Source organism: Protopterus annectens, chromosome 5.part0 (assembly GCF_019279795.1).
Source record: "Protopterus annectens isolate FY-2018-M chromosome 5.part0, PAN1.0, whole genome shotgun sequence".
Classification (NCBI taxonomy): Eukaryota; Metazoa; Chordata; order Ceratodontiformes; family Protopteridae; genus Protopterus; species Protopterus annectens.
In genome coordinates, this window is record NC_056735.1 from 1,726,353,376 (window position 1) to 1,726,378,250 (window position 24,875).

General features: G+C 40.2%; 1 protein-coding gene across 2 annotated transcripts in view; it reads left to right on the forward strand.

Annotated features, from left to right (window-relative positions):
- CD2 (CD2 molecule) overlaps nt 1-24,875 on the forward strand; it is a 432,951-nt gene that overhangs the window by 305,497 nt on the left and 102,579 nt on the right. For both annotated transcript variants that reach the window (XM_044071520.1, XM_044071519.1), the window contains exon 4: nt 7,563-7,694. In XM_044071520.1, the coding sequence (XP_043927455.1) occupies nt 7,563-7,694 (132 nt within the window). The remainder of the gene's footprint in view (nt 1-7,562; nt 7,695-24,875) is intronic.

Sequence of the window (24,875 nt, forward strand, 5' to 3'; positions counted from 1 at the left end):
CACCTAATATATCAAATAAGTAACAAAATCTCAAAGGTTCCTAACCTGAAAGATCACAGGTCTAAAGAACCTGAGCTACTAAGAGTGGCTGGACACTCTATTACTTTATTCTGTGTCCCATAGACTTTTAAGGTGTGATTTCCGTCTCACTTACCACCCTATTAGAGATCCAGTTGTGCTGGACCTCCTGTATCTCTACAAGTCCAAAATCTACACCATCTGTAAACTAGGAACATACATCTTGAATGACAGCTAAATAAAACATGGTGGAGGGACAGATTTCTAACCCAGCATCTTTCAAACCTATGAAATAAACTGTCTCTGCATGTTAAGCAGTGCAACTCACTATTTCCTTTTAAATATAACCTAGATGACTGGCTAAGTAACTGCAAATTTAATAAGATTAACTCATATAGCCCTCCTGGAGAAAGGAAGTGTGCCATGAGGGATTGTAATGGCAAGGCATGAATTTTCATAAGACTTAACGGTGTTGGAATATCTATGAATCTATGAATTCTACTCTTTTTGGTCTTCAATAATATTTTCTTAGCTTCTTCTAGCAAAAATCTGTCCATTGTTCCTGTTCCTTCTGGCCAAAGATCATACCTCCTATTACCCTATTACACCAAGCCATTATCCAATATTTATTTTTTAAACTTACACTGTTTTCCTGATCATACAGTAGGTATTGAGATGTGACATTCTTTCTGCACAGTGTCATTGGTCTCAGTATTAGGAATGTGTATATTAAGGTTGCAAGTCCTGATTGTTAAAAAACTAAAGTCTGATAATGACAAGAAAATTTAGAATTCTGAAACTTGCTGTTACACCTTTAAAGCATTTCTGTAGGGGATGACCCCGATCTGGGGACTATGTACCTCATATCTATGCTAGTTATATATACTATTTCAACAGATCACTGTACCTTAGAGCAGGGAGAATACTCTGAGATACTGCTATCACAGAATTAGTATATATATTCCCCTCTTCTCACTTAAATGTTTACTGTTTTGAGGTGTCCACTTATAATCTTTAGACTTCCAACAAGGCACCCCAGTCACTGTTATTCAAAAGGAGCAGGTACAGATTTCTTCAAATTTGTAAGCACATAGTTGCTGTTTTAATGTCTTTCTATTCATACTTTTTACTTCTGGCTTCAGTCCAAAGGAGTTATCTGGGACACTGACCACATGTGCCTTCTCTAATGACTCTCACAGTTTTTACCTTCCTAAAAGTGTGAAAGGCAAACAAAGTGCAGACCAGAAGTAGAAATCCACAAAATGATTTATTCTCCATTCATTTTGGAATTAGTTGCTTCCTAAAAGTGTCACTAATAGTTCCATTCAGTCCTTTGTAATTTATGAACTAATCATCAGTGGAGATGTCCTTTTATTCACCTGTTGCAGTATTCTTGACATGAGAGAGTTCTCTGCCATAGGCGACCCGACATCGGCCACTATACAAAAGTCTTTCACTACTGTAGAATGCGTGATACATTACACGTAGGCTGTTCTCATACATTGACCATAAAAGTGATGTACGCATGCAGCTATCTCAGAACTTCTCTGCCACCAGTCTGAACAACACTTTCAAATGTCAGTCTGCTCACTGAGCTGTTAGTTGTGTTCCAGCTGAATTTCTAAGATAGGTGCCCCATTGGGGAAATCTTGTTTCTTTTGCTACTGTTTTGTGGTAGGGTTCATGTCATCCAAAAAAGGCAAATGCCAGTCAGGAAGACAAATTCCACATAAAAAGTAGCAATCTTCAGTGTTTGTTCTTCTTAGGGCCAACCCACAACTACAAATCCTGTACCATTTGCCAGGTCTTTGTGCCCAAGACCCTAAGAAGTGGATTTTCCTCCTTAGCCATTTTCTTGGAAAACCAGCACTTAAAGTTACTAGCTAAAAGCACACTGGAGGGATCCTCAGGGCCCAAGGTCAAGTCTGTCACTAAGCGGAAGGCCAAAAAGCCAAGGCCTGAAGATTCTGCTGCTTCTCATACTATGGGCATCTCTCCTGAGGCAGATGAGAGCCCAGAAATATGTATAGTTCCTAGTTCCAAATCACAGGTTGAGACTGAGATTGAAGCTGCCTTGGATCCGACCTTAAGAACATCTTCAGAGGCTGAGCAGGCATCTGTCTCAGATGTACAAGGGGAACTGAGGCTCATGATAACTGAAAGTCATAAGACAATACCTCAGACTCTGGTGCGGGAGGAAATTCACTGGCATATTATTGAATGCAGGCCTATGTTTGGGCCTTCTACATTACATAGGGCAGACCTACATCAAAAGAAGAAGCAGAAAACTAAACATTTGTCCCTTTCAAAGGAACCTCACAGTGATTGGGAACAATTTCCCAAGGCCTTTTCAAGGCCCTTACGACCCTTAAGCACTTCTCAGGTGATTCAGTCCCAGTTCAACCCTGCAGAGCATCTCCACATAAAAGAGATAGAGAAGAGGTTTCTTCAGATGAAGAGGCATCCTCAGAAGAGGAATCTGTGGCCTATTCCTCACAGATCCCCTCCACTCTAGATTACGCTTCCCCAGAGGAGGACTACAATGGAATTGACTCACCCATGGAAGAACTCTCTTTGGGTAAGACCCTAGACAAAATGAGAGATTATTTCAAATGGGATAGCACTCAGGTATCTGATGTACAAAGGAGATACTACAACCTTCTGCAGGTGGAATCACCCAGTCCTTCAGCTGTTCCTCCTGTGTTACCTGCTTTTCTAGATGTCTTTGCCTCTGCTTTCAAGGGCCCCAATTCCCAGCCTCCTGCCCATAAAAAGCCAGACCAATTTTACAAGATCTCTGATGACTGTAAGTTACTGGTTAAATGTCCTTCAGCAGACCCATCGGTTATTTCAGTGACTTCAGACAAACCATCCAGGTTACTGCCTTCAACCTCTCTCCTTCCTTCAGATAAGGACAGCAGGATACTTGAAAGGCTGGGCAAGAAAGTGTACACTTCAGTCACCTTGGCATTCAGAGTCATTAATTACCAAACACACATGACCAAATTTGCCTTACAGCTTCTGTCATTTCTGATTTGCCTGGCTCAGAGAATAAAACCTTGGCTGCACCCTTGCTTGGAACCTCCTCATAGGTAGCCTGCCACTCCATCAAATGCTGCTAAGATGCTGTAGAGGGATCTGCAGGGCAGCTGCTTCTGGCTCTGTCTTAAGGAGATTCTCTTGGTTAAGACTCCAGCCATTGCCAGAAAACATTAAATCTAAGCTTATGGATGCATCTTTGGACAACTCTACATTATTTGGCCCTTCAGCTGCTAATTTATTTAATTCTCTGCACGAAAATGAAAGAGTTTGCAAGAACTGAAACACATCTTTGTCTCTCCAGTACCTACATTTCAGTGAAATTACTCAGCAAAAACTACTTTTGTATGCAGGCACTCCTGCCCTCCTCCACCTAAAATAAAAAAAGGATGGTAGGAGAACTCAGCAGTCCAGGGCTGCCCATTCAACTCTGGATCAGAAGCAGCCCTTTCCAGACAAGCCTGGTTCTCTCTGACTAACTAGACCACTTCACCTACATTCCACTTAGCATCTCTCTTTGTCTCTGCTAGTCTGGGAAAGCATAACTCAAGACTCCTAGGTTCTTCCTATGATTCAGAAAGGATACTTTCTGGTATGGGGCTCCCTGCCTTCCTTCAGGGGCACCCCTCAACCACCAAAGGAACAACTACTCTCCTTTCCAGAGATACATCTAGACCTATGGAGACAAGGAACCATTCAGGAAGTTCCTCAAGACCAAAAAGGAAGAGGTTTCTACTCCAGAATGTTCCTAGTGCCCATAAAGGATGGTCCTTGGAGACCCAAACTGGATCTGTTTCATCTCAGCATCTTCCTGAATGTACCCTCCTTCTATGGATTAACTCTTTAAACCCTGTTCCCTCTTATTCTGTTATTCTACCACAAGCCTTCTTAGCCTCCTGGTATATGAAAGATGCATACCTACACTTTCCCATCCACCCAACTACAGGAAGTTTTTACATTTCTCTGTGAATTCCTGACATTTTCAGTTCTCTGCATTGCTATTTGAACTTTTTACTGCACCAATGGTATTTACAAAATGTCTAGCCCCTGTGATTGCCTATTGGAGGCTTTAAGGTATCTACAGTTTCCCTTACCTGGACGATCTCCTCTTTATGGCAACCTCCACAGATATCCTACAGAAAATCATCCTTTTTGCAATTTCTTATCTACAATGTCTGGGATTCACCATAAACTATAGAAGATCCATTATCTTCCTGTCACAGGATCACATCTTCCTGGGATGCAGGATTTAGACAGACCTCATGAGAGTCTCTCTTCCTCCTCAGAAGGAAAAGGACCTCAAGTCCTACTTCAAAAATATTTTGACTGTTCACCACATTTCAGCCAGAGAGTTTCACAGGGTTTTGGGATTCATGGCATCAACAATTCTAATGCTACCTTTGGCAAAACTTCACATGAGAAATCTACAATGGTTCTTATAGTCATTTTGGATGCAGCATTTGCACCCCCTGGACTTTCCAATTCCTGTGGTTCCCTGTCCGAAGAGGGAACTACAGTGGTGGATCCAACAAGTGTCCCTCAACCCAGAACACCACTTATACTCTCTGCCACCAGTCCAAGAGCTGTTCACAGATGCTTCATATGTAGGATGGGGGAAAGCTTTTGGAAATCTGAAATCTCAAGGGGTATGATCCCCCTCTCAACAAAGGGCACATCAATGCAAGGGAGATGCTTTTAGCCATTCAGTCCTTTCATCCTCTCTTCCTCCCAGGGCCTTTAAAACTGTTGTCAGACAATATGATTGTCCTCTGGTATGTGAACAAGCAAGGGGGAGCCACATTTTACCTACTATGCAGGCTGCCACTGCAAGTTTGAGAGATGGCACATTCCATCCAAAAAACTGTGTGGTAGACACCTTGAGTAGGTCCCTAACACAGTACTATGAATAGATGCTGCAAAGGATGTATTTCTGGACATTGCCACTGGTGGGGTATACCTCAAGTAGACCTCTTTCCCTCACACATGAACAGACAACTTCCACAATTTTGTGCCAGAGTCTCACACCCTCTGGTCTGGAAGGTGGACACCTTTTCGTTCTCTTGAAAGGGGATGTTTCTGTATGCATTCTCCCCTTTGATCATTCCAAAAGTCCTGTTCAAAATTCAGCAGGACAAACCAAAAAAACTTGCTGGTGACTCCCTTTTGGCCAAGACAGCATTGGTTCCCTCTTCTCCTGCATTTAACCAAGGGCAGTCACCACAATTTACCTCACAGGGTGGTCCTCCTCATAGAAGACAAAGGAACTCTCATCCATCCCCACTTTTCTACACTCCGGTTGACTCTGTGGGTGATAGGGTTTTATTTCCTTTTAGATACCTGTTCTCTGAGGATGTGCTAAAGGTCTTGCAGGAAGCCAGGAAATCCAATAACAGAAAATCTTACCTATCCAAGTGGAAGAGATTTTGACTTTGCTGTCTCTCACGAAACCAGGATCCACTATTATTGGATGTCCCCTTGGTTTTATCCTATTTGTGTGAATCGCTCAATGCCAGCTTAGCCTACTCTTCAGTGAAGGCCCATATGTCAGCTATTTCTGCCTGTCTGCTTCTATCCCCTCATCTATGTAGCAGATTTGAGGCTAAACAATTTCTTAAAGGCATCCTTCACATTAGACCTCCCAGGAAACCTATCCCTCTTCCCTGGGATCTAAATTTTGTACTCAAAAGGCTGATTTTCCCCCCTTTCAAGCCAGCTTCATCAGTGTCCCTGCAACATTGCTCCTTGAAAATTGTGCTTCTCCTAGCTTTAACTTCATTCAGATGTGTGTCAGCACTCCAGACCCTAATGGCCTCTCCTTCATTTTTGGTTTTCCATAAAGACAGAGTGTCCTTGCATACCAACCCTTATTTTATGCCCAAGGTAGTCAACAAATTGTCAGTCACCCAATCCATTCATTTACCTACCTTCATTCCTTCTCCACAAAATTCTAGTGAAAAGGTGTTGTACAGTCTGGACGCACATAGGCAACTCAGATTTTACTTAGACAAGACCAAATATATTAGGAAATCGGACCAGCTGTTTCTAAGCAGACTATTGCTATTTGGATCTTTAAGGGTATTTCATTCTGCTATATGTAGCATGATAAGATCCTTGCTTCTCCTGTTACTTCTGTAAAAGCCCATTCCACTAGGGCTATGCCTTCATCAGATGCTTTCTTGAGGGAATTAGACACTAGTTCTATTCTTGAAATGGCTACAGGGACTTCTGTGCATATCTTCACCAAACATTACAAATTGGATGATATTTCTAAGTCTAGGGCAAGGTTTGCCAGAACCATACACCATGACTTTCTGGACAACTCAACTGCTTCTTCCTCCACCCTCTATTCATGAGCTTTTGTACTCTCCCTCATGTTAAGAATACTGCAGCAGATTAACAGAAGGACATAGGATAGTTATGTAAAATCTTACCATAACTATATATGTCTTTCTCTTCTCTGTTGCAGTACTCCAATCCCTCCCTCCTTCCCTCTGGTGATTTGGTTCTTTTACTTGGATGTTCATACCCTAACTTAGGCTGGATTTCCTCCTGGGGCATTCAGTTCTGAGGTAGGTACATGCATGCATATGTCACTTTTATGGCCAACATACGAGAACAGCCTATGTGCAGGGAACTACGCATCCTACAGTAGTAAAAGACTTTTGTATACTGGCCGACATTGGGTCACCTATGGCGGAGAACTCCCTCATGTTAAGAATACTGAAACAGAGAAGAGAAGGACAGCTATCATTATGTTAAGATTTTACACAACTATTCTTTCCTTCCAAGCCAAAAATCAAAGAACACCGCTACCTAACACTCATGACTTGCTCATTTCTATATCACCTGTGATGCCCTATACCTCCACTTTCTGTTTGCTACCTAATGTGCTAACACTGGATATTCAGGCTGTGCAAGAGAGTTTCATATTCTCTTACTCCCTTATTATTTATTCCTTTCTGCTAATTTAAGGAAAGGAAAGAAAATATAGGCTTTGACCATGGCACGTCTGTCCACAATTCACTACAACAACCATATTTGTTTATGTACATTTCTTTATCTTACTCTTTCCACCAAGGCCAAATTGTCTTGCTCTTTAACTAACACACCATAGCTCCAATTCACTGAATCACTTAAAAGTCAATACCTTGCCTGCTTTGCTGTCTTAAAGATATATCTTCCAAGCTCAACAGTTCTTGTTAATAAATGCATCCACATTACATTTCAGTGCTGTCCTAATATCTCAAAACAGTATGACAACTTGTAGGCACTAAAGTAAACACAGCATGTTTTGGTGAGATTGCCACCATTTATTATTATCTAATTATTTTTTATATTATTAATCATTTTCTGTCTGTGGTATCACTATAAGTGGCAACACAAAGCTGTACTATGTATATAAAAATTGTTTCCATAATCTGCATAAGTTTATACTAAACTCTTGCTAGTAAACATAGAAATGTGCTCAAATACTAGATGTGTAACTTAACTATTTTGTTTTGTAGGTCATGAGCAATTAAACATCTACATAATCGCAAGTGTAGCTGGTGGAGGTGTTCTGCTAGTGCTCTGCATAGCACTGCTGATTTATTGTATTGTTAGACAACAGAAACATCACAGGACTCCAGTATATGAAGGTAAATATTGTGTCTTTTTATGTTTCATCTATCCCATTATTTTGATTGTAATATTAGCGGTGCTGCGGTAGCATTGTCGCCTCACAGCAAGACGTTGTCCTGTTTGATTCTCTGCTAAAGCGTCTTCTGTGTGGAGACATGCGTGAATGGTACCGTTGAAGGTTGTACGTCAGGGCTGGCAACTCGGTACGTAAAAATCTACTGCCAATCATTAGTGGACCGGAGTTCCGCTGTGGCGACCCCTAACCAGGAAAAGCCGAAAGATACAACAATTAGTATCTATTGTCTTGGGTTTTTTTTGTCTTATTTTATACAGGATATTTTACAAACAGAATTAGCATTGGATGACCATTCATAACAAGTTAATTTTTGTCTGAGCAATTTAGTAAACAGGGCTGCACTCAAGTGCATAGCCTAGGTTTTATTTTTCTTTATTATGTCTTATGAACAAAAATTCAGTCTGCTAGGTTTAACTTCCTAATTCATTTTTGCTATGTGTTTTCTTTATCTGCAGTACATATCAAGGAGTGTAAAAAAATTTGCTTTTGAAAACCTTTTAAACATACATTTTCTTGACAGGGGACGGATGCTTTTAAACTTCAGTATACAGTTCAATGCTACAAACACTGTACATTTTTGTCACATTCTGGATAGTGCATAGCATGTGGTCATCATTTTGGGAGATTCCTTTAGGTTCATAGGTTCAAAGGTTGGTACTAGACTATGGGTCCTAGGGCCTATACAAGCCTAGCCATAACAATTTCCTGGCTATTTCTTCCGACAATATTTACTTTCCTGGACCCCTGTCTAGCAGGGCAACTGACATGATCACTGGGGGGAATTTCCTATCTCCCATCCAATCATCAAGGTTCCTTTTGAAGAGGGCCAAAGAGGCACTCTGCTTGACATGTATGGGCAGTCTATTCCAGAGTCTGGGAAGTCTCTGGGTCAGGAACCTATCCCTCCAGCATGTTTTGTTCATTGTGATGACAAGGTTTAGATCCTTGGAGTGTGTATCTCTGAGGATTGGGATTTCTTTAAGTGTAGCATGTCCAACAGCTCTGGGCTTGACATGGCCTTGTATGTTAAGCAGAGATTGACTCTGAGTAAACGATATGCGACAGCATATAGTTGGAGGTTTTTTAGATGGTCAGCATAGGGCATCTGCTTTAGGCCTGTGATTCTTTTAGTGAGGTATTTCTGCAGCCTTTCCAGTTGTTGCAGATGCCTTGAGAGGTACATACCAAATGGGGCGTTGTATTCTATAATGGGTCTAATGATAGATGAGTACAATGGGCCAATGACCTCCTTTTTGCTGGATTAAAAGCCCTTAGTGATGAGGTGTGCCACACAGAAGGATTTCCTGAATGTTGTGGCAATGTGGTTATTGAAGGTGAGACCACTCTCCACCTGTGTCCCTAAGTCTCTTATAAGACTTTTGGTGTTTAGTGTACTGCCACCTATGTGGTAATTCATGGGTACATGTTTTTTTCCCAAAGGGGATAACTATACATTTCTTGGCATTGAGCTTGAGCCCATGGCTCTGGCACCAAGCATCTGTTTCTGTCAGGCCATTTTGTAGAATATCCACATCATTTGGGGATATAATAATGGCTCCCAGTTTTCAGTCATCTGCGAACTTTGTTAGCCAGAGTCCCTTAGTGTTTGCCTGTACTTCAGAGAAGTAGATGCCAAACAAGAGTGGTCCCAGGACTGAACCCTGAGGTACTCCAGCTGTCACTTGTCTTGAGCTGGATTTAGAGTTGGCTACTTTTACAGTGTGTGTTCTGTCAGTAAGCCCAGTTGGCAACCCATTGAGTAATGTAGAGATTAATGCCCAGCTTAGTAAGTTCATCTGTGATTCCAGAGTAGGGGATGGTGTTGAAGGCCTTTCCAAGGTCCAGGTAGGCTGTGTGGACTGCCTTACCCTCATCCACAGCTCTGGAGACTGATTTGAAGAAGTCAATCAAGTTCAGGAGACAAGATCGGCCCTTCACGAAACCAACCTGGGTGGGGTCCAGTGTTTGAAGGTTGCCAATGTCTTTGTTTATAAGTTCCATGATAATACGTTCCATGGCCCTGCAGATCAGGCTCATCCGACTGATGGGGTGGTAGTTCCCAGGATCCAAGATGGATCACCCTTTGTGGAGTGGGATAACTGTAGCTGTGTGCCAGTCAGTGGGCACGATGCCTGAGGTGAGGCTATGATTAAACATGACACTCAGGTGAGGTGGCAGTTCATTTTGTAGTTCGTGTAGTACACAGCCCAGGATGTCGTCTGGTCCCATGGATGCTGTATTCTTAGCTTTGGAGAGTGTGTTTTTTACCTGTGTGGCCATTATTACCAGAATTTGGCAATCTTTCAGTATTGAAATGGGCTCTTTAGGGGGTGAGAGAGGGGTGAATTTGGCACTGAAACGATCTGCCAGGATATTGGCAATATCCTTAGGATCAGTATATTTAATGCCATTCTGTTGTAGCTCAGAGCAGATCTGATCATTGCCATTTAGATTCTTGACATAGCTATAAAATACCTTGTAGTTGTCTTTGGAATCTTTGGCAATTTTATTTTCGTAACTAGCTTTGGAGGATTTTATGAGGGGATCTTAGCTTCTTACTGAGGCTGGTAAGGGAGTTTTTTGCATCTTGGGATTTTCCTCTTTTCTGCAACAGTTTCTTCCTTTTGTTGTAAAGTTTGTTTATGGCAGGGGACCACTAGATTGGCTTCCTTTTTTTGGAGGAGAGCATCTTCATTCTATTTGGGATGGCATGATTCATGCATGAGTGGGTATGCTCGTACAGTGCCTTAGTGTAGGATTCAGCAGTCAAACTTTCAGTTCCCTTTTGCATGGGTGTCATGACGTTTGTCACTTCTGACTTGAGCAGCAAGAAGTTGGCTTTGGAGAAGTTTTTTACAGAGGTTTCCTTTCTGGGGGCTGGGGGAGGGATGTGGATGTCAAGGGTGATTAGCTTATGGTCAGACCTGACCAACGAGGGTGTGACCATAGGTGTGGAGCATCGATTTCCCATGTTGGTAATGACCAGGTCTAGGATATTGGAGCCCCTGGTGGGACTATGGATTAGTTTATCCAGGGCATTGGAATTTATGAATTCCAAGAACCATTGGGCAAAGGTGTTGGTACACAAGTAGTTTTCCCAGTTAATGGCAGGGTAGTTGAAATCACCCAGTATTAGGGTGTTTAGTTGTATCTTAATATTTTCCAGTATGTTTAGAAAGGTGTAATGAGAATCTTGGGGCATGGTGGGGGATCTGTAGCAAGGTACAATTTGTACTGCAGTCTTACCTAGTGTTAAGTTGCACCTGGAGAATTTCAGATGCACTGTGTTGGGCAACTAGGCTGGTGGTGTAAATATCCTTGGTGAATATGGACACTTCTCCACCTTTAGTGTTTCGGTCCTGGTTTGGTGGGCGAAAAGTGTGGTAAGAGTTGTAGCCTTGAATCGCTGGGGTGGTCTCTGGAGCCTTGAACCAGGTCTCAGTTACTGCACAGATATCGATGTTCTCCATTTTGAGAAGTGCCTCAAGAGAGTGCACTTTGAGGCTTAGACTTCTAGCATTGAAGAACATTACCTTCCAATTTTTGCATGCTTGTACCTGTTACAGTGGTGGTTTTGTCCTTTGAACTTTGCCTAAAAAAGGCACCATAGGGGTGACAAGAGCCTTAGCCAGTAACCTGAATCCCAGGGGTGACAGGTGCAGACCATCTCTGGCAAAGCATTGTGGTCTGTCGATCATGTCGTCCCAGGCAGACAGATACTGGATCCCCTTTAATGACACCAAAAGCTTAGCCAATTGTTGAAGTCAATCATTTTGTCCTTATACTGTGGTATCATTCTGGGCAAAGGAATGATGCTACTCAGGGCTAGGGTCATACCTGCCTGGGCCACATGATCCGAGAGCTCTTCCATGTCTCTTTTCATGTAGTCCAGGGAGGTATGTCTCAAGTCATTCACTCCAACATGGACAATGACAGAGTCATATTTGTACTTGTTGTGGAGTGACTTGAGTGCATGTGCTATGTGCTGGATCCTGGCACCCGACAGGCAGCTGACTGTAATTTTCTCCTTGTTCAGCCTGGTGAGTAAGACATTAGTGTGCATGACTATAGCATCACCTATGACTAAAGTATTGGGTACGTTGTCTTGCCTTAGGGGCTGTTGTTGGGTGGCACACTGGTGTTGTGAGCTATGTGACACTTTGGTTGTGATTGGTGTTTGTTTGCGTTTCAGCTTCGGAGGTCCTTGTTGCTTGGGCAGGTTACTGTTAAGGGCCACCACATACGAGGGTTTAGTGTTGCTATGTGAGTGTTGGTGGTAGGTTTTAGAAGGGCTATGTGTTGCTTGAAGTGTAATGTAGGTGTTAACCTTCTTCTCTTGACTGTCTAGCACAATCTTGGGTGGAGAGAGCTTTGCTTCCAGTTTGGCTATGTAAGTGCATCTCTCGTAGGTTGTAGTGTTGGGTGGTAGGAGGAGAGGGTTGTTTGTGTACATGAGGCAATTGCTACATTGCCTCAATATGTCCAAATTCACCAGGTGAACAGGAGAAATCACTGGAAGCTGACCCTTGGACATGCCTGGTTTGATGCTTTTTTTTGTAGAGTACAAGACCTGTTTTCCCTTACCTTAGCAATGTACTTTGCAATTATAGGTTGTTTAGTACCTACGATTAATGTCTCCTTATTAACAAGGAGAGTTGAGTGTTTGTATCATTTTAAGGCTTCCTAGTGCTTTCCAGCAGGTTTTAGAGCAAATGCTAGTCACAAGGATGTTTAAAGGTAAGATGAAAAAATGGTTTATCCTAAACACTGCAGTGTGCACTAGAGGAGTTAGATGTGAAAGTAGGTAACTTAAGTTTTCCCTGTCTAAAATGTTAAGTTTTAGTGGAGAGTCGCTATTTTAAAACAGCAAGATAGACTGAAAGAGGGTGGTCACTTTTGTATTCTAGTACAATGGAATACAGTAGGATGGCCAATAAATTTAAATAGTTGAAGGGGAATGATTTCACAAAATGATAATTTTGCGCTTACTCTTTGGAATACAAGTAAAATACAAGGTAAAGAAAACAAATAGTATTCAAAATAGAAAAAGGCAATAAAGTAATACAAAATACAACACATAAAAAGCAAACTAACCACATCATTAGCCTAGGAAAATATATCTCATGATAGGAGCATATAGTTATTCATTCACAAGGCAGTAATATTTCATACTGCAAATGGCACTTAAGCTTTTACCTGTCTGTAAATTTACTATACTAGCTTAACAAAGTCTTCTTTTAAATTAACAATGGACACTGCATTTCCTCTGCATCTGTACTGCAAGCAAAAACAGGTTTGCTATCATATAGTCAGCAGTCCAAATAAATTCATACCTTAAATGTCGACTAAAAACTTTGACTCGGAATGTTGAGAATGTCAGTATGTCGCAAGCACATTTTCTGTTGCAAATTCGACCTTTCTCGACATCTGTAGACTAGAGTCTGACACTGCACATTACCTGACATGACGACTTTGCAGAGGGGCAACCCCCGCCCACACACCCAGCAAATTATTTTGAGAAGCTGTATGATACAACAGCAGTCACTTATTTAAATAAGCTTAAATAAAAATTAAGGATTTTTGGAAGAGTCTGAAAAGCTCATGTGTCAATAACTTGTGAAATACTTTATTAAAATGATTAATTCAAAACTTGACTGAAGAATTATTGCATGAATATGTGTGTATATGAATGTTTGTTTTTGTTTTTTTTATCATTTTTATATTTTTTATTTGTAATGTCTTCATTTATTTGTATTCCATTATGTCTATTATGTCACACCCTGCAAATTATATATTCCAACTCTGAGATCGCACTCCAGTGGGGAAAAGGGTACATTTCCCAATGCCCCCAGTATATCGTGATCACTAGTTACAAAATCAACCTCATATGTGCAAATGCACTGTGCATTCGCTGAACCAGGACTCTCACAAATGAAGGTTCGGCAACACGGGATTCAACAACCATAATTTGACATCCCGTGGTCACCAAACCTTCACTCAAAATTGTGATAGTAAACCGGAAAAACTCATATGTTTGCTATTCCAGTATCATTTTGATAATCAGAAATTTTAATAACAGCATTTTGGTATTGGATCTGTATGGTGACCAAACATGGACAACAATTACTTAATGGAAAACATACACTCTGACTCTTTAATTCCCAAACTTTAAATATTTTTAAAATTGATCACTACATTTCACTGTCATTTTGAGAAACTGTGTGATACAATACCAGTCAATTATTTAAATAAACTTAAATAAAAATTAAGGGTTTTTGGAAGAGTTTGAAAAGCTCATGTGTCAATAACTTGTGAAATACTTTATTAAGATGATTAATTCAGAACTGGACTGAAGAATTATTGCATGTGTATGTGTGTATATGAATGTGTGTTTGTTTTTATCGTTTTTATATTTCTTATCTGTAATGTCTTCATTTATTTGTATTCCATTATGTCTATTTGACTCTACTGGGAAGAGCTTCAAGATATACAATCATCAACAGAATGCAGTAACTAGACCAACACAACATACACTTCATAAAACATGGATATCATGGTGTAAGGGGTGAATTCCCAAAGGGCCTTGTTGTGCTAACAAAGAACGCTGTCAAAACTGATATAGTCCACCAACAATGTGGATAGCAATTCAGTCGTTAAAAACATATTGCTTGCTGCCAAACAAAGTGCACTTCTTCTTCTTCTTCTTTCGGCTGTTCCCGTTAGGGGTCACCACAGTGGACCATCTGTTTCCATTTCTTCCTGTCCTCTGCATCATGGTCTTTCACACCAACCACCTGCATGTCCTCTCTCACCACATCTATAAACCTTATCTTAGGCCTTCCTTTTTTCCTCTTACCTGGCAGCTCCATTCTTAGCATCCTTTTCCCAATATACCCAGCATTCCTCCTCAGCACATGTCCAAACCAACACAATCTTGCCTCTCTGGCTTTGTCTCCAAACCTTCCAACCTGGGCTGACCCTCTAATATACTTATTCCTAATCCTGTCCATCCTAGTCACACCCAGTGCAAATCTTAACATCTTTAACTCTGCCACATCCAGCTCTGACTCTGCCTTTTCGTCAGTGCCACCGTCTCCAATCCGTACAACATAGCTGGTCTCACTACCCTCTTATAGACCTTCCCTTTCACTCTTACTGGTACCCATCTGTCACAAATCACTCCTGACACTCTTCTCCACCCATTCCACCCTGCCTGTACTCTCTTCTTCACCTCTCTTCCACACTCACCATTACTCTGAACTGTTGATCCCACGTAAACTCATCCACCTTTACCAACTCTACTCTCTGCATCCTCACCATTCCTCTACCCTCCCTCTCATTTACACACATATATTCTGTTGTAGCCCTGCTTACCTTCATTCCTCTCCTCTCTAAAGCATATCTCCACCTCTTCAGGATCTCCTCTACCTGGTCCCTACTCTCACTACATATCACAATGTCATCTGCAAACATCATAGTCCACAGGGCCTCCTGTCTGATCTCATCTGTCAACCTGTCCATCACTACTGCAAATAAGAAAGGGCTCAGAGCTGATCCTTGATGTAATCCCACCTCCACCTTAAACGTATCTGTCACTTACACCGCAGTCCTCACCAATGTCACACTACTCTCGCACATATCCTGTACCACTCTTACATACTTCTCTGCCACTCCCAACTTCCTCATATAATACCACAACTCCTCTCTAGGCACCCTGTCATATGCTTTCTCTAAGTCCACAAAAACACAATGCAACTCCTTCTGACCTTCTCTGTATTTCTCCAACAATACTCTCAGAGGAAACATTGCATCTGTAGTGCTCTTTCCTGGCATGAAACCATACTGCTGATCACTAATCATCACCTCCCTTCTTAACATAGCTTCCACTACTCTTTCCCATAACTTCAAGCTGTGACTGATCAATTTTATCCCTCTGTAGTTACTGCAGCTCTGCACATCACCCTTATTCTTAAAGATAGGTACCAAAACACCTTTTATCCACTCCTCAGGCATCCTCTGACTTTCCAAAATTTCATTAAACAATCTGGTTACAAATTCCACTGCCATTTCTCCTAAGCACCTCCATGCTTCCACTGGTATGTCATCTGGGCCAACAGCCTTTCCATTCTTCATCTTCTTCATAGCTGTCCTTACTTACTCCTTGCTAATCTGTTCCACTTCCTGATTCACTATCCCCACATCATCCAACCTTCTCTCTCTCTCATTCTCTTCATTCATCAGCCCTTCAAAGTACTCTTTCCATCTACTCAACACACTCTCCTCACTTGTGAGTACGTTTCCCTCACTATCCTTTATCACCCTTACCTGCTGCACATCTTTCCTAGCTCTGTCCCTCTGTCTAGCCAATTGGTACAGGTCCTTTTCTCCCTCTTTAGTGTCCAATCTCTCATACAACTCTCCATATGCCTTATCCTTAGCCTTCGCCACCTCTCTCTTTGCCATGCGCGTCATCTCCTTATACTACTTTCTTCATCTCTTTGACAATCCCACTTCTTCTTTGCCAGCCTCTTCCTCTGTATACTCTCCTGTACTTCCTCATTCCACCACCAGGTCTCCTTGTCCTCCTTCCTCTGTCCAGATGTCACACCATGCACCTTTCTAGCAGTATCCCTTACTATCTCTGCTGTAGTTTCCCAGCTATTCAGTAACTCTTCACTGCCTCCCAGTGCCTGTCTTAACTCTTCCCTGAACTCCACCTCACAATCACCCTTTTTTAACTTCCACCATTTAATCCTTGGCACTGCTTTCACACTCCTCCTCCTCTTCTTGATCACCAACGTCATCCTACAGACCACCATTCTATGCTGCTTAACTACACTTTCCCCTGTCACCACTTTACAGTCTCCAACTTCCTTCAGACTGGCCCTCCTACATAGAATATACTCCACCTGTGTACATCTTCCTCCACTCTTGTATGTCACCCTATGCTCTTCCATCTTCTTAAAATACGTATTCACCACAGCCATGTCCATCCTTTTCACAAAATCCACAATCATCTGAACTTCTGCATTCCTCTCCTTAACACCATACCTACCCATCACTTCCTCATCCCCTCTGTTCACTTCACCAACATGCCCACTGAAGTCCGCTCCAATCACTAGTCTCTCACCCTTGGGTACATTCACCACCACTTCATCCAACTCACTCCAAAATGTTTCTTTCTCTTCCATCGCACACCCAACTTGTGAAGCATATGCACTAACAACATTCATCATTGCACCATCAATTTCAAGCTTTATAAACATCACTCTATCAGACACTGTCTTCACCCCCAAAACACTCTTGGCATAATGTTCCTTTAGGATAACGCCTACCCTATTTCTCCTGCCATCCACACCATGATAGAACAATTTGAACCTGCCTCCTATACACCTGGCCTTACTTCCCTTCCATCTGGTCTCTTGCACGCACAATATATCAACCTTCCTTCTCTCCATCATATCAGCTAGCTCTCTCACTATACCAGTCATACTGCCAACATTCAAAGTTCCTACCCTCGCTGCTACATTCCTTACCTTCCTCCTCTCTTCCTGCCTTCGGGCATGCCTTCCACCTCCTCTTCTCCTTCGGCCAACAGTAGCTCAATTTCCGCCAGCACAGGCAAAGTGCACTATCATAAGAAAAATAATGGTGGAGTAAAAAAATGAAGAGCAGAATGTGTTTATGTCCGCTGTGATCCATCAGCCTAGTGATGTAATGAAAGCAGCACAAATGGGTAACACTGTGCAATACACTCACCAAAAGGATGCAGACAGCACCAGCAGTTGAAACTATCCATGCGTAATAATAGCAGTGCAATACACTCGCCAAAAGGATGCAGACAGCACCAGCAGTTGAAACTATCCATGCGTAATAATAGCAGTGCAATACACTCGCCAAAAGGATGCAGACAGCACCAGCAGTTGAAACTATCCATGCGTAATAATAGCAGTGCAATACACTCACCAAAAGGATGCAGACAGCACCAGCAGTTGAAACTATCCATGTGTAATAATAGCAGTGCAATACACTCGCCAAAAGGATGCAGACAGCACCAGCAGTTGAAACTATCCATGCGTAATAATAGCAGTGCAATACACTCGCCCAAAGGATGCAGACAGCACCAGCAGTTGAAACTATCCATGCGTAATAATAGCAGTGCAATACACTCGCCCAAAGGATGCAGACAGCACCAGCAGCTGAAACTATCCATGCGTAATAATAGCAGTGCAATGCACTCGCCAAAAGGATGCAGACAGCACCAGCAGCTGAAACTATCCATGCGTAATAATAGCAGAGCAATACACTCGCCAAAAGTATGCAGACAGCGCCAGCAGCTGAAACTATCCATGCGTAATAATAGCAGTGCAATACACTTGCCAAAAGGATGTAGACAGCACCCGCAGCTGAAACTATCCATGCGTAATAATAGCAGAGCAATACACTCGCCAAAAGGATGCAGACAGCACCAGCAGCAGAAACTATCCATGCGTAATAATAGCAACAATTATCCAAACAAGAAGTCAGCACTAGAAGTCAGCAGTTAAGTAATATGTTTCTTCTAGGACTTGGCAATAGCAAAAACAACAAAGACTGGTTTCCAACACAACAGTGTCTTTTTTAGTTTAAGATACCTGCTATGAATCTTCTTCTATAACATTGCAGTCATATGACAAACAGCTAATTTGATCCAACATGCTTCTTCTTTCGGCTTTTCCTGGTTAGGGGTTGCCACAGTGGATCACCTGTCCACTCATGATTGGCAGTGGAGTTTTACGGTGTCGAGTTGCCAGCGGCACCCAGCCTTCAACAGAAGGCACACACATGCACACACTCACACCTATGGCCAATTTAGAGTGTCCAATCCACCTACAACATGTCTTTGGGTTGTGGGAGGAAACTGGAGCACCTGGAGGAAACCCACATGACCACAGGGAGGACAAGCAGACTCCACACAGAAGGCACCCCAGCCAGGGATCGAACCAGAGAACCTCTTGCTGTGAGGTGGCAATGCTAACCGCTGCACCACTGTGGCCGCCCAATGTGATCCAACATGCTACTTGTTCTATTTTCATAACAAATTTAAGAACCATCAAGTCTGTAATTAAAATAAAATGTATAACTATAATAAAAGTTAAACTACCAATGTCAAGTAGTACCTTAATCACAATATTTTGTAGACCTGCATACAAATTATCTTCTAAAAAATAAAAGTTACAAAAATACCTACATGGTATGAACAATGAAGACATTTCCTTTAGACCAGAAAGAAGCAAAGCTCATTTCACAATAATCTAAAACTTCTCTTCCTTTTCAAAACTTTCATGCAGTATATTCTGAGGTAGGTACTTACGTATTATCGCAACCAGATGTTCACGGTTGCAAAAATCGCATACTTCAACTGTACCGAGGGCATGAAACACACATGTCTTCCTGATTTGCGTGCATTGCAGACGCATGCTTGATTTCTCATGGCTGCTATTGTTTTGAGAAATGTAATGTGCAAGTACAGATTTCTCCACATTTTGAAATGGGTATAACAGTCAGATTTAAAGTCTGTGTCTATATTGTGTGTTTCAAAATTCACAAATGTCCGTTATTAGGAAAACGCAAAGTACATGGGATGAAATCATTTACAATGAGCTTTTCTAGTTTCCTGGATTCCATATTTACCAGACTTTTTTTCTTTTTTTAACATATATGTAGTTGGGCACACTGATACATCTCAAGTGTCCAGATGTATGAATCATGTTTTTAAAATGTTCCTTGCCAAAACTGATTTCTGAATCATCATCGAGTCTTAATGTCAGAAAATAACAGGGTTGTGATCAGCCTTGATTGATTTAGGCAGTGAACATGAAAGGAAACAAAAAAGGGAAGATTTGTGCCAGCTTTGCAAGCTGCTTGCAAGAACAGGTAATGTCACCAGTACTACTTTGTATAGGATTACATTGTGTAAGTATCGATAGAAACTACCTGTGTATGTATGCAGCTTACTGTTTTCCTGAAACTTAACCAGTGTAAACCAGCAGTAGAAAAAACTTTGAAGATAACTTGTGAGTATTACATGCAGTCGTTACAGTTGAGGTATGCGAATTTCATGACCTCAAACATCTGGTTGCGATAATACGTAAGTACCCTGAGGTATACTATGGAATATATAGTTCTGTTATTACCCAAAATAAATAAATAAAAATAAAAATGAGTCTGTTTGTGGATAGCAGAGTGTTTGTAAAGTGCATTAGATGCACATTTTCATCCAATGTTACTTGTAAGTTCTGGTAAACAAAATTTAAGAGAGCACGTATAACTTTTAACTTATAGAGAATGCCTAAAATACACATAGTCAGTTATACAACACATTGGGAGTACTACAGAATCCTGAAAGCCCAAAATCCTGAAGACCAAAATCCTGAGACCAAAATCCTGAAAGTTCAAAATCCTGAAAACTCAAAATCCTGAAAATACACAGGATACCAACACTTACTATATTCCAGCACAAGTACAAACAGAAACAAATAAAACACAAACCATATTACTCTTCTCCAAGTATGAGCAGGGGGACAAGCATCCCTGCACCCCCCCCATGTGGGGGGCTGTGCCCCTCATACCCCCTGCTACTTAAATATATCAACTCTGAGATTGCACTTAGTGTACTGAAGTGCAATCTCAGAGTTGTTATATTTAAGTAGCAGGGGGTGTGGGGGTGCAGGGGGCCTTGCCCCCTGCATATAGTTGAAGGATAATATGTTTCTGTATGTACTTGTGCTGGAATATAGTAAGTGTTGGTATCCTGTGTGGTTTTCAGGATTTTGAACATTCAGGATTTTGGTCTTCAGGATTTTGGGCATTCAGGATTCTGTAGCACTCCCAAAACATTATGTGTTACATGTAATTAGATGCCAAATTTCCAATATTTTATGAGAATTACAGGGCTAGCCACTTGGCAGTTTAAACACCGGCTTTAGGTGAGTTGGTCACATTGACTATTGTTGATGTAACACCCCAACCCCATGTAAAACAGGGAAAAGGGGACTGATGATGATGATGATGATTGTGATAACTTGCAGTGAATGATTTAATAGTCATACAATGTATTATATATTATAGTCGCTGTAAGTATTACTTATTCTAGTTCCCAGCTCACTCCTATTGCTGAAAGCTAAACCTTTCTCTCTCTCTCTTTTGTACAAATTAAAATAATGCCCCAGTTTGTTTGCTTTTCTGAAAGCAAACTCACGAAATGTCTGGCAGTAGAAGGATGGTAAACCTGTCTCCTTTAAGGATAGAGCCATACTCCTGAATTACCGGCCCAACTCAATGTCTGTTTCTGTCATATGTAGTTATAATTCACAGGTTACTTGATATTATGTCAGAGTTGTATTGTTTTCATACTGCAATAACTGGCTGCATGATATAGCTTGTATGTCTTGCATGGAGTGCTAATCACTCCAAGGCCATAACTATTATGTACAAATCCATTCTAGAGATCCTAAGATAAATTATAGTAATCATTTTCAGAGGGAAAAAGTAATCTGATGCTTACAAAAACTGGGTCTTCAGGATTTTTTTGATGATTTGACATGGGTGACACCTATTCTTATGTAATAAAGATTTTTTTAAAGATCTTTCTATACATAAAGATGTATGAACAAACTAACTACTAATTTGCAAACAATTTTAGTAAATCTCTCATGTTTCAAGGAAACTACAGTCTAAAAAATATGTCATTAATATACTTATGAAAATCCTTTACCTCATCCATGCCTCCCAGTACATCATCCAACAAACATTTACACATCACTACCACTTCACCATATTTTTAAGACAGCAATTAGAATCATCACTATACATATACTTAATGTTAAAGTAATCCATAAATAAATCTGCATAAATCAGGGCAACCTGGAAGTTACAAAACAAAACAAAAAAACTTTTCAACCATAATGTTTTCAGACTCACATGGATAAATATGGACTAATTCCATCCAATGTTTAATTGCGATTAACCCAGCTGAGTGGGGAATATGAGTTTATAGGGATTGGATCCAATGTACATAACACCAAGAGTTGCTGTATCTGTAAATCTAATATTAATTAAAAAAAAAATGAGTGGTCTCCTGAATTTATGCCATTACATGTTGCAACAAAGTTTTAAGGCAACCCACAACAATAAACGAAAAAGCTTCACAAACTGTTAACGCAAACAGCGTGAAGAGGTGAAGCCAGGAAACTGCTCTAAAATAATCCCAAATAATCACGAATAATGTCTGAAACTGAATCTGTCAAAGAACATTTCCCTGAAACATTTGGTCTTCTGGGTGAATTCCTATTAAGTTATGAATTTTAACTAAATATAAAAAGTCTCTGGCTTCATATTTTCAAAAATGCACTCTCCTGCATAAGACTTCATGAAAGTATCTTTCCAGCAACCCAATATCTCACCATCTCTTTAATCTAAATTATAAATTCAAGAGTTGAATCGTACAGGAGTATACTATTATATTGATTGTCTGATAACTGTTCCAGAACCCCTGCATGGTCATTATCCCTATCCAACACAGTCACTTTATCTCCCTTATTGGCCTTTATGATAAGAAGGCTATCATACTATCCTAGTCCAATGCCAACTACAAAGAAGTTGATAAATTATTCCCAATATTCATAAAAGTATATGATGACTTAGTATGTAAAACCTTAAGAACAGTTAAATAAAAATTCATAACCGTCTTATAATATGGGAAGTTTGGGGTGTCAAAGCAGACTTGTTCAGGTTAAAGTGAACTAAACTGAATGAATTAGTTGACCCTACTATATTACCCTTAAATCACATGGATTCTACAAAACACATTCACATACTGCACTATAGCATTCTTCATTATATTACCAGGTGGTATATAACTGAGACATTTAGTCAGCAATTCAGTTTCATATGTGTTCAAGGTACAAGAAAACAGATTCCTCACCAGTTTATCACAGTCCAAAACATAGTTTGAATTATGGTATTCATGGTTCACTCAATCCTGTAACCTAATACCTCTGACATTTAAAGGACATCCCATGCCTGCATCTCTGTTGGCACATTGTGGGTGTTGAATCCCCCCTTTCTGTGGGAATGGAAATAATCCACTGAGTGGCTATTCTGCTCCAGCTTTTTTAGGGTCCTGCATGTGAATTGCTGCACAAACCTGGGTTGTTAATATTTCAGGTCTAACTTATTTTTCTATGCATGCAGCATACTCTTTTATGCTAAGAAAACTGATACAGCACTACTTGAGTAACCACTTCTGGTACAGGAGCAATATGCAATATGGGTAACTACAAACAGTCATTTAGAAAATGAGCAGTGTTTCTCAATCCATTTGCCATGCATGGTAAGTACTCATTGGCTATTGTGCACATTGTTATAAGCAAGCAAAGCCTCATCAAACACTTCAATGTCAATGTTCTCACTGGATCATGGTGCTCATGTTGTAGTTTTTAAATACATTAAACCACCTAGACTACCGCATCCATCCAACACTGATAAACCTATGCTTGAACTATACATGGAATTGTATACTTCAACCAATGTACAAAAAGAGGCAGTTACAGGCAGTAAACAGAACTGATGTATATGTTGTGAAGGCTGTATTACAGAAAATCATGCCTACTAAGTTTTGTTTTTTGATAGCTCTGTTCAAGTACCAGAGAAAAATATGTGGTCAATATCTGTAGTACCAGCAAATTTAGAGGCAAACAGGAGGAAGGAAATTCTTGTAGAGAAGGCAAAGAGAACAGTGCAAAACTTACTTTAAATTTAGTTTTTAGCTAAATATCTAAGTACTTTCCCAGGGGACTTCAAACCAATAACAGATTCCAAAGAGGTATGTCCTAATAGTAACACCTAACAATATACTGATAAATGTTGATGCCAGTAATTATGCCCCTTGACCCATACGAATGTACTAAATGCATTAGTAACACTCGGCTAGGAATACGTGTGGCTTGTGTATTTTCCTTTGCCATATTCTCATGTATATTGCTGTAAATTCAGTAATAAGATACATATTGCAAAAGAGCTAGTATGCATTTTTTACATAAATTTGACTTTATTATCCATCTTAGCAATCAAAATGAAACATCATATACTCTAGGACTATTATAAAAAATTAAATAGCTAAGAAGTGCCTTATGTCTCATCTGAACAATTTTAACTTCTTCTTGTGGAAAAATAACAGAGAATATTTTGATAAATTATTATTAGAACTGGAAAGGTTGGCACTTGAAACTATATATATCAGCATGTATATTTTGAAAAGAAATCTATAACTATCTGTAATATGATGTACTAACTATAAATTAAAAAAAATGTGCTGTATTGCAATTCAGACAGACTTAACTTCAGCATTTGATGGGATCATACACAAAATACTGATCAATAAATTAGAACAGCTATTATTTTAATGTAATGTTGATAAGACAAATAGCTGCAGGGATTACAAATACGACGTCTCACATCATACAGCAATTGGGCAGATGAAATTTTAGGTTGCAACTTGTTTCTATTCTATTTTCATATCTATCTTTTCCATTTCAGATGTTCTATAGTCTGTATGCAGATGATGTGAAAATTGGTAAACTGATTACATTTGTTACATGCAGGACATGTCTACAAAAGAACTTGGCTAAACTGATTATTTGGGCACAGGAGAATAATATGCTAATAAACATGTCAAAAACTAAGCTCATAACATATAGGAGACATAGACTGAATGGAGACTTGTTTAATACAGCACACAGTGATTGAAATTGTAAATTCATTTAAGGACCTCAGTATATAGATAAATCCAGCTTTGCTTTTTTTTCTGATCATATCAACTAATTGGTTAATTATGTATAAAACTCTAGGGTGTATAAAATAATTTATAAAGTCTAGGAAATCAGAAATGATGAAATCATTGCAAATTATATTAGACGCAATCTAGAATATGGAATAATAATATGGAAACCATATAAGAAAACCAGAATGAGTAAATCAAAAGAGTACCATGAAAATACACCAAGTGCATCAATGGATATGAAAATATTAAGTTATTATGAAAGATTAAAATATCTGAACATATACAGTGTTTTGTATAGAT